At 34.9% G+C, this 9,736-nt stretch overlaps 1 protein-coding gene across 1 annotated transcript; it reads right to left on the bottom strand.

Moving 5' to 3' along the window:
• Positions 1-3,651: 3,651 nt before the first annotated feature.
• On the bottom strand, positions 3,652-9,553 carry snrpc (small nuclear ribonucleoprotein polypeptide C). The gene is made up of 6 exons (XM_028004075.1): positions 9,406-9,553; positions 8,471-8,513; positions 7,801-7,909; positions 5,455-5,514; positions 5,102-5,203; positions 3,652-4,118 (listed from the first exon to the last, which is right to left on the bottom strand). Exons 1-6 carry the CDS (start codon positions 9,411-9,413, stop codon positions 3,997-3,999), a joined length of 444 nt encoding a protein of 147 aa, XP_027859876.1. The 5' UTR covers positions 9,414-9,553; the 3' UTR covers positions 3,652-3,996.
• Positions 9,554-9,736: the final 183 nt, after the last annotated feature.

The raw sequence follows: 9,736 nt of genomic DNA, 5'->3' as shown, positions 1-9,736 counted from the left end.
AGAGTAGCTTTTATCACTTTGAAAGATAATTTCAGTATCTTCCCCCTTACTGGAGATTAAATGATTAAAGATTTGACTTTGAAATTTTATTGTTTTTTATTTGGCTTTATCAGCTGCCAAGCAAATAACTGGTTAACATTGTAATTACATTGTAATTACATTTTGCATGTACAGTTTGATCGGATACTGCACTTACTTTAACTATTATTGTTGTGCTTTTTGTCTAAATACGATTATATATTTAAACGGGTGCAAAATGTAAGTGTTTATGTTTCATCTAACAAAAAAATGTTTTATAGGATTCAATTCATAAAACAGAGCCATATTTCTTTTTACCATATCTAGCTAAATTCCAATCTAAATTTTGTTCCTCAGTCTTAACTTTAAACTTTTAATATAGTTAATTTTATTATCAAACCGCTATAGTAAATTATTGCTCATTGTTGTAGTATAGACCCTAGCATTATTACAAACATTATGTACACATAAAGTCTAATTTTAATAGATTCCTAACTCATGTTAAAGGTCTGTAAATGGCAACAAAGACATTTTGTTCTTTAAAAGAACTCAAGTGCAGGAAGTCATCATAGGTCCATCCAACTGCAGCTTTTGTCACTGTAGTAACCATTCCCAGTTCAAGTTTCTGACCAGTCACACAATATTTGTCAGATATGAAATGAAAAAAATACTTCTGGTCAGGTGATGCATCTAGAAACAACCAGCAAGAAGAATTCTCAAATCAAGGCTGTGAGACAGAACGATTTGATTTTTGCTCTTGCAGCCATTCGAGAGAGAACAAATGTTGCTGCTTTTACAAGCTGATGTTCTTACACTCAGAGGTATATACTGTATGGGGAGTACTGGATTAACATGTCCAGAACTGTTTAAGTAAATTTTTAAAAGTCACAGAATTTATTGCAGTTAATCTCGTAGTTGTCATGTTTTAAATGTGGAACCTGGAAAAGCCACAGACGGAGGGAAAGACGTATGGTTAAATGTGTAGTTTCTGTAAAACTAACACAGTGAACTTCCTTACAAAACCACACCTAAGGAGATCAGCTTTTTACTAAATGCTTAAAAGCGTTTTTCTTCCAGTAAGACTTAATATAATCCAGATTTTCTATGATTTTCTTAACTCTAGTCATAAACACTCTCCACCACTCCACTTCATTCCCTTCGGGGCAGCACACCCCATCATTGCTGGACTGAATATTCATAAAAGCACCACGGATTTAAGATGACACATAAGCATCCGCCTATGCCCGACATACACATGAAATGAGCATTAACACGGCTTCATTTCAGTCTTGCTGATGTGGAAACTGCATGTTTACTAGTCCAGCCCTTAAGAGGGGCTTGTATGTAATCTATATGGTTCTCTGAGGATCAAAATGTCCAAAAGGTCTTAATAGCATCTCTCAAAAGTTAGGTGATGTTGTCCACAGCCATGTAACTCTATTGTCTTTGTCATAATTTCCCTCCGTTCTGAAATTGGCAAACATGGCGTAAAGCATATGGATATCTCTCCTCAACAAATTAGTTCCTCTTTTATACGTGGCCTAGAAATTTCTTAACCCACAGAGCCACAAAAATGTCCTCTGGGTGTGTGAGATACAAAGAAATTTGACAGTCCGTGGAAGCACAGAAATCAGTCACTGCACATCATTCCAGTGTCTTGGCTGTAGTTGCAGAGCATCATGACTCTCTGGCTCCATCTGTTGAAACCATTTCATAGTTAAAGGCGAATGTTTGTGAGCACACACAACCAAGCATAGAGGAGGGCACTGAAGTCTTGGAAGGCATTGTGCATACAAATGTCAGCTGGGATAACGACTCATTGGCTGCAGATGATTCTTACATAACACTTGTAATTCTTCAAACATGCCTGGCTGAGTAGATTAATGAGGGGTTGGGTGAACTTTCTCATTTATCTAAGGCAGAAATATTAGAAATATCCATCTGTTTGCTCTATTTGCCAGCAATGTTCACTGTGATGCACATTTTGGATGTGGGCACACTCTGTTCAGGTCATAAAACTATCACAGGAACTGTTTTAAACACATTAATAAAGGTATTTCCATTCAGTCGAACCTTATTATGCAGTTATGTTGGGTTCAAACTAATTACATTTATGACTGAGAAGCCTGAAAAAGCTCATCTTTCAGCCTCACATTTACCAGCAATAAAAAAGGAGCATAATTTTGTGTTGTGACAAATGAGTATAATGAGCCCAAAACTTTCAGAATGGTGTGGCTTTTTTTTAACAACTTGTGCAACGTAAGGCAGTCAATACTCTGTATCTTAAGGCAGAGATGAGCTCTGGATGCATCAGTTAGACAGCATCGCTTTGATCAAGCTTCACCTTTCTTCTTCCTTTTTTTTTTACCCTCCCTCTCTTCTTTGAGAAAAAGCAAACATTGTTTTTCCTTCTGAGTGATGCAGTGTCAGGTTCAGTTTTGAACAAACCTTTTAATTCTGTCAACAGCTCCAGAGTGCATCCAACTGCCAAGTAAGAACTTGAATTTCTGGGACGCAGCATTTTAATGCTAACCGCATCATAAATCAATGTCTCCACAGATACACAGTAATGCCAACATTTGCCTTCAACATAAGGAAGTAAAAAGATAATGCAACAGTAGCAAATAATTTGGAGCCCTAAACTAAACCCCACAAAAAACCCTACGAGTCTCTCCAAATTAATTGCCAAATGTTAAAGTTATTGTTTCAGCCGGGATACTTCAAATAGAAGATTTTACACTCTCATAAATATTAATAGCTTTGAGTTTATTCTTGAAATTCTTTTAATGAAAGAAAAGACTTCTCGAGAATGATCGAGAAAGGTATGAAATTGCGAGGAGAAGCATAAACCCAGAGGTTTTCTGATGGTAAGTTAGTGTGAATCCTTCAACAGATGAAATTTAGACAGTATTTTTAATGAGGAACAATTTTCTGCTTCTTAAATAACAATAAGGTTCTGTTCACCACTCAAAACAAGGACAGAAATCTAAAGTCCTTGTTTTAGTATTGGGTAAGTTTACACATACCCAATACTAAACCTACTCAGAAATGTCACTTGTATCATTTGACATGAACTACCCTCACAACTGTACAGGTACATCTTAATAAATTAGAATGTCATATTTAAAGTTCATTTTGTCATTTGAATTCAAAAGTAAAACTTCCATATAATAGTGATGCATTTCAAGTATTTATTTCAGTTTATTTTTAATGATTTAAGCTAAAGAAAAATGCTAATTCCTTTTCTCAACATTTGATGAGAAAACAGTTTTTTGTTGAGGGTGTCAATGACTGAATAACTGTTTAATATTTAAGAAACCAAAACATTAAAAAAAGAATTTTGTAAATGTTCAATAATATCTTACATTTCAGGTTTAGAAGATCAAAGTCCTAATATTATTGTATTGACAATATCAGTTTGGTTTTCATTAGCTAGTACCCAAAATCATCAGCATTTAGAGAGACAATTGAAGCATAATTCTGTGAGAAATGACACTATTTAACATGCCTAAATTTCTTTAAATAGCTGAATTAATGACATTTTTGATGACAATCTTAGTGTAACGTAATCCACTGCATTTATGAAATCAAAGGTTTCTGGCAAGACAGGCCAAAAATAAATAAAAAGAAGAATTTCCAAGCATTGTTTTTATTTCTCAACCAATGCAAGTGATGTACAAAATCATTTAAAACCACAACAAAGGGGGAAAAAATAAGCAACTAACATCAAGTCAAACACTCACATGGGCGCTGAACAGTTTGTCTGTGGAGGGAGAGATTATTCTAGGTTCTTAGATTGACTCAAACCCAGTAAATAAATATAAAACAATAAGAATTCTAATAGAAATGACAATTGTAAGGTGAAGGTTATTTTCCAGCTGGAACAGATGTGAAAGTTGCACTGAAAAAAAAATTTAAACATCCTCCCTGGACAGTATCTGTTCATGGCAACAATGAGAGCGCAAAGTCTTCTTGGCTTTATCTGTCTGGTCGCACCATGCCTGGCCTGACGGGCATCATCATGGGACGAGGGTGGCGCATCATGTGTGGAGGTCCTGGCATCATCTGCATGGGTCCTCCCATTGGTGGCCTCATGCCTCCTACAGTGGAAAATAGGACACAGAGCTGAGAGGAGGCTTTACAACAACACAGCAATATAAACAGTGATAACTTTACAAACACTTAAAGGGGCAACTTTATGTATTTTGCAGGCACCCTGTGCTGTGAAATGGCACCGTCAAGTAAGTTGCTATAAAAATGCTGGATATATCAAACATGACTAAAAAGACATTTGACTTCCTAATTTAACACCTTGACATTGCGCCTCTGTCACTTTAAGAAGCTCCTGCTCTTTCCTACGCTCCGCCTTCAGCACATCATCACAATATTGTTCCTCCACTAAGGCCTAACGTTTTTACCAGTGTTTTAACTGAGAAGTAGCTCGTATTCTCAGTTAAAGTATCAACAGATACTCATACGAGTAGTTTCGTCAGGTGTTTAACTGCTGCTAGTCTGGAGGAGTTGAGTGGGGAAGTTAAGGCCGAAGTTTGGAGATGGCAGCTCCGTGGAAAAAGCAGCTCTTGGTGAGACTAAGCGCTTTTCACACCTGAATAGATACCATGGAAGATTGAAAGATTCCTGAAACATTCATGAAAGAATCAAAGCAACACTCCAGGTAAGCTTTTGATGATGAAACAACAATTTAACATGATGTAAAGTCCCAAAAAGCAGATTTTACATAATACTTTCCCTCGAAGAAATGGCCATCATTTCACTGTAAACACATGGATAAATATTGACTTATTGTACATTGCAGATCTGTGCTCCTATAAGCTTTAGGCAACGGTCGCATCATGCTGGACTTTGTGAACCAAACTGCAGAGAATCATTCACTGCATAATGAATAATCGGCTTTCTACTCATGACCTTTTCAAGTGTCTTAGTGAGTGAACACAGACTTGGCTGTTATGAGGAGATAAGAAAAAAATTTCACAAAACAAAAAAAAAAAAAACCCTTGATTTTTCAGAGTGAAATTAAAACCCTGAAAAGGCCAAAGGTGCTTCAAAGGAAGCTGCTCCTTACCAGGCCCACCGGGCATCATCCCATGAGGCGGAGGTCCCATCATAGGCATCATCGGAGGGCCTCCCATTGGAGGTGTTGGTAGCATGCCTGGCCGTGGAGGTCCTGCGATGCCACAAACAAAATATTACAGACACACTGCAACATATGTGAACAGCAAGTTGCAAGATTTGCTAATATGTTGCTGTTGTCAAGAGACAGAAAGGAGGGGGGGGGGTGTTGCGCAACAACACTGTTTAATTAAAATGAAACTGCCTACATTTTCAAAATTAAAAAAAAAAAAAGAATACAACACCAAGTATTAATCGGAAATATTTTTGACTTTAATTCGAAGGGATCTGAAATGACGGACTCACCTGGAGGAGGACCACCAGGAAACGGTGTGGGGGGAATCTTTCCCTGCTGAAAAGCAGCCGCTGTTGAGTAAGAAAGGCAAAATATATTAAAACACACAAAAGCATCAGACAAATGATTCATCGTAGAAAGCATAAAGTACATAAAGAACACATACTGTCACTGGCTTTTTGTGTCAAGATTTAATGTCATCCATAAACTACACACAGAACGCAAACAACAATAGAGCCAAATGCATGAGGCCTTTAACGTTTCACCATTGCAAATTCTTCATGTAATGCTATTGTCTGCAGCTGCTTTAAGTGTGGGTGCAGAATGAATGACATTACCAATAAACCAAAACATTAAGGAGCAAAGAATGATCTTTTTGTTGCAAAGAATCATTTCATCTGCCAAACATCACATCCTCAGTTATGGGCCAAACTGTGCATCAGCTTTGCATTACATGTGTGGATTAGAGGTTTGTAATCTCAGAGGGGGAGAAAAATAAGCTGTGATAGAGAGAGAGGCCAGTGTTTGAGAAGAGCTTTGAAATCCCACATGTGGAATATGTAACAGCTTTTTATTGTCCACATTTGACCACATGACTTAATATAGAAAAAAAAGCATGCAGTGCTCACATTGGTAAGAGGGAACATGCAAGCAAGAGAAAAATCACTAGTACATTACTGCCCCTAGAGGTCAGTTTCACATAAAAAAAGCATACTATGATCTTCTTTTAACATTTCTGAATCTTCTATAGTTAATATTTAGAAAATCCTACTCATTATTCAGTAAAACATTTTTACTCCTTAAGCAAATCAAAGAAATGACTAAGGCTGCTTATTTTTAGTCTCTACTGCATACAATTTACAAAAATAAATAAACTTCTGTCTTTCTTTCTTTCTTCTGTTGCATGTGTTTAAAGAATAAACACATGGAAGAGGGTTCTATAAAAACATTTTTTCACAAATACAGATGCAGATTAAAACATTCATCCTCCAAAGTGAAACCACAGATGGACAATTCTGCAGACATAATTGTTAATCCATGCTCAACATTTGTGAATGCTGTTGAGTAGGCCTACAAACTAAATCACCTCCAACAAGCTGCACACCAAAGTTATTTTTCTGCGGTTCAAGTCAAATTATTTAAAATTAAAAATCAACTCAAGTTCGATAGACTGATAATAGATGAAGTGTTATATTTTCAATCTTTATTTCAGCCAGTTTAATATTGTCAAACAATATTTAACTGGCAATATTAATCTAAAATTCTGTTTCTACATAAAAACATCCAAATTACATAAGACAACATATCAGCATACATACATATAGCACTCATTCTTGCTACATTATCCTTTTTTCTAGTGCAATTATATCTAGCACACATTTTTCTTCCACTAAATTTTCCAATACCGTGCCTGCATACAGCACTCTGAACAACCATCTCTTAAGAGGTGATCTTTAGTAGCTTATCCTCCTTGTGGAACGCATCAGCAACCGTCTTCTGGACCAATAATATTACCCATAATACTATAGGCTATGACAAGAAAATGTCTGTACGATAAATCTCATTGGTCAATGTGCTTCTCCAATTTTATGAACTGATTTTTAAATTCATTATCTGCAATAAATAAGCCACAATAAGCACAATAAGTGTTTCACATTTTATTCAATAAGTTTCTATAACATACAAGGTTTTCGTTTTAAAACTAATCACAGACATTTTACGGTATTCTAAATTACTCACATGCAACCAAAGTGTATGTCTTAAATGTATTGGTTTGTTCTATAAATAATTTGTTTTCCTCTATGGAGATGTTATGATTATGTGGTGATAAATGGATAAGAGTCAATCTGTGTGAAAAATTGAACAACAGATAAGAACATTGATTCAATTTTAATACAAAATGACTTTTACTGTCTGGAAACAGATAGAAGGCGAGCACACATAACTCACTTTGGCTAAATAAAAAACAAAACAAAAAACCCAAATATTGACAAGATGTGTGTTTTATGAGATGAAGTAAGAAATTAATTGTGATCCAATTTAACTTGTGTCAGCAAAATCTAACAAAGACATATCAGATCTTGGCACCCTATTCAAGAGTGCATACTAAATAAAGTGGATCATTTTAATTAGAAAGTGATGTACAAGTAGGGACATGTTGAATATATAATAGGAAAGCTTAGCTTTTCCAGATTTATGCAAAGCATTTTAGAATAGAGTAATCTAGAAAGATACAAACATCCCCAACATTAAGGCCAATCAAATCATAAATATCCTCAAATGTGTGCAACATTTTCTTTAGCTACTTCAGAAACTAACTTTAGCTAAAGTCCAGAGATGGACAGACATTTACTTACTGGTTTTATCAATCAAGCTCTGCGCCTGCTCCTCCATCCATTTCTGGTAATAATCTTTCACATTTTCTTTGTGTTTTCGGCCACTGCAGTGAGTCTTCCTCACTGAAGGCTAAGACAAAAACAGAAAGAAGAGCTGGTTAAGTTTAAGCAAAATGTTGTAAAATATCCTAAATACTCAATGTGCTACACAAAGAAGGCAAAGGCCAGAGTACATTTAGCTTGGATGAATGGTTGTTACAAGCAACTATTATCTATGTTTTTCAAAGGCCATTTTTTGGATCGTTTTGCAACTTTAACTGAGTTTTCTACTTGCGATGTGAAAAGAGATAAAAATTCTATTGTATTTTCACTTTCAGAGGACAGTTTTGCACGAATCAGATCAGCTTTATTTATCAAGATTTCGTGAAAAAAACAAGGTTGTTTTCAAGGTCTCAACATAATATGTATAAATATATTAAATTCAGAAGGAACAAAATAAGAATGAACTTTAAGACCACTCATATTCTTCACATGATCCAACTTTATTGAGAAAACAAATATCCTCACCATAAATGGTGAATAATTTATCCATCAATTCATGAATCGTCATGACTTTTTATAAATTGATAAACTGGTACACAGATTAGTAAAAATCTAGTCAACAATTTAGGTAGAAACAATTGTCACTTACCGAATCATGTGTGAGGTATGTATCACAATAGTCACAATAAAACCTGTGGAATAAACAAACCAAAAAATGTCTTGTCAATTGAAACAAATGCACTGATGTCTAAATCAAAATTGCATGCCAATTTCCAAATGCACCGAAAGAAAGAGAGGACATAATTCACAACTGCATTTAGAAAAATGTACAAAATATTTCACACTTTTCGGATATACAGGCTGACCAGAAATAGTCAGCTCTGATCAGTGACTGGACTCAGAGTTACCTTAATCAATAAAATTTAAGTTAAATTATGTATATATATATATCTTCCTTGAACTTTGCCCATCATAATTTTTGTTTGCTTTATACTCTTCAAATTTTATCTTTTTAAAAATCTGGCTTGTTTCTAGGGAATGCTGGTTTAAATGTACAATTCTATTGTGTTTCAGACGAGAGGAGCAGAATCTTCCCTTGCTGCTTTAAATTGTTGGTTGAAAAAAATGTAAATGACTATTAAATATTACAAGATTAACTTAATACTGGCTCTAACCAAAATGGCAAATTTAAAAGTCCGAAAAGAGCACCATATTTTGTACAAATCAGTCATGGAAATGAGATGAGCTGCGATCGAAAAATAGCACAGTTACAGAATAACTTGTGTGAAGAAATATACAACAGTTCCTAAAATATCACAAAATAATTATCTTTAATGTCCAAAACTACTCAATGTATGTTTTATTGTGTTTCAAAGATTCCCAATAAATGTAGACGTTTCCATTCAGAGTCGTTCCAGCAAATAGACACATCCCAAACAAAGAGAGATCAGCATGGGTTAAAATATTTCAAATGTTATCTTTGCACAGCTCGTGACTCGGTAAAAGTAAAACGTAATTATTATTCCGACTGAGCTAGGAGATATTTAATACCAAATAAATAAAACAACATTTTTCTGAACTTACTTCGGCATGTTGTCAGCAAACTACGTTGAGAGCGCGGTTCCTGTGCTCCCAAAAACCTTCCCGACCCGCTATGAAGGCGGAACGCAGACAGTTCCGCTTACCAGTCTACAACATCGCGAGAATTTGGTAGATTTGATTTATTAATAATAATAATAATAATAATAATAATAATAATAATAATAATAATAATAATAATAATAATAATAATAATAATAATAAATGCAAAGGAAGCAAATATGACAAAACTAATAATAGAAAATGATTTCTTTTCCCCTTCTTTGTTTCTTTCTTTCTTCTTTTTTGTACTTTCTGTTTTTCTTCATTTCTTCTT

The sequence above is a fragment of the Xiphophorus couchianus genome, chromosome 20, assembly GCF_001444195.1.
Source record: "Xiphophorus couchianus chromosome 20, X_couchianus-1.0, whole genome shotgun sequence".
NCBI classification, from domain to species: domain Eukaryota; kingdom Metazoa; phylum Chordata; class Actinopteri; order Cyprinodontiformes; family Poeciliidae; genus Xiphophorus; species Xiphophorus couchianus.
The sequence above is the reverse complement of the archived record's forward strand: the minus strand, read 5'-3'. Positions and strand labels throughout refer to the sequence as shown.

What these genes read in the sequence shown, in the direction of transcription:
- snrpc (XM_028004075.1), bottom strand. An exon ending in GAGCTTGATTGATAAAACCA is followed by an intron (nt 5,515 to 7,800) that starts GTAAGTAAATGT and finishes CTTACTCAACAG; the next exon opens with CGGCTGCTTTTCAGCAGGGA. An exon ending in TCCTGGTGGTCCTCCTCCAG is followed by an intron (nt 5,204 to 5,454) that starts GTGAGTCCGTCA and finishes GTGGCATCGCAG; the next exon opens with GACCTCCACGGCCAGGCATG.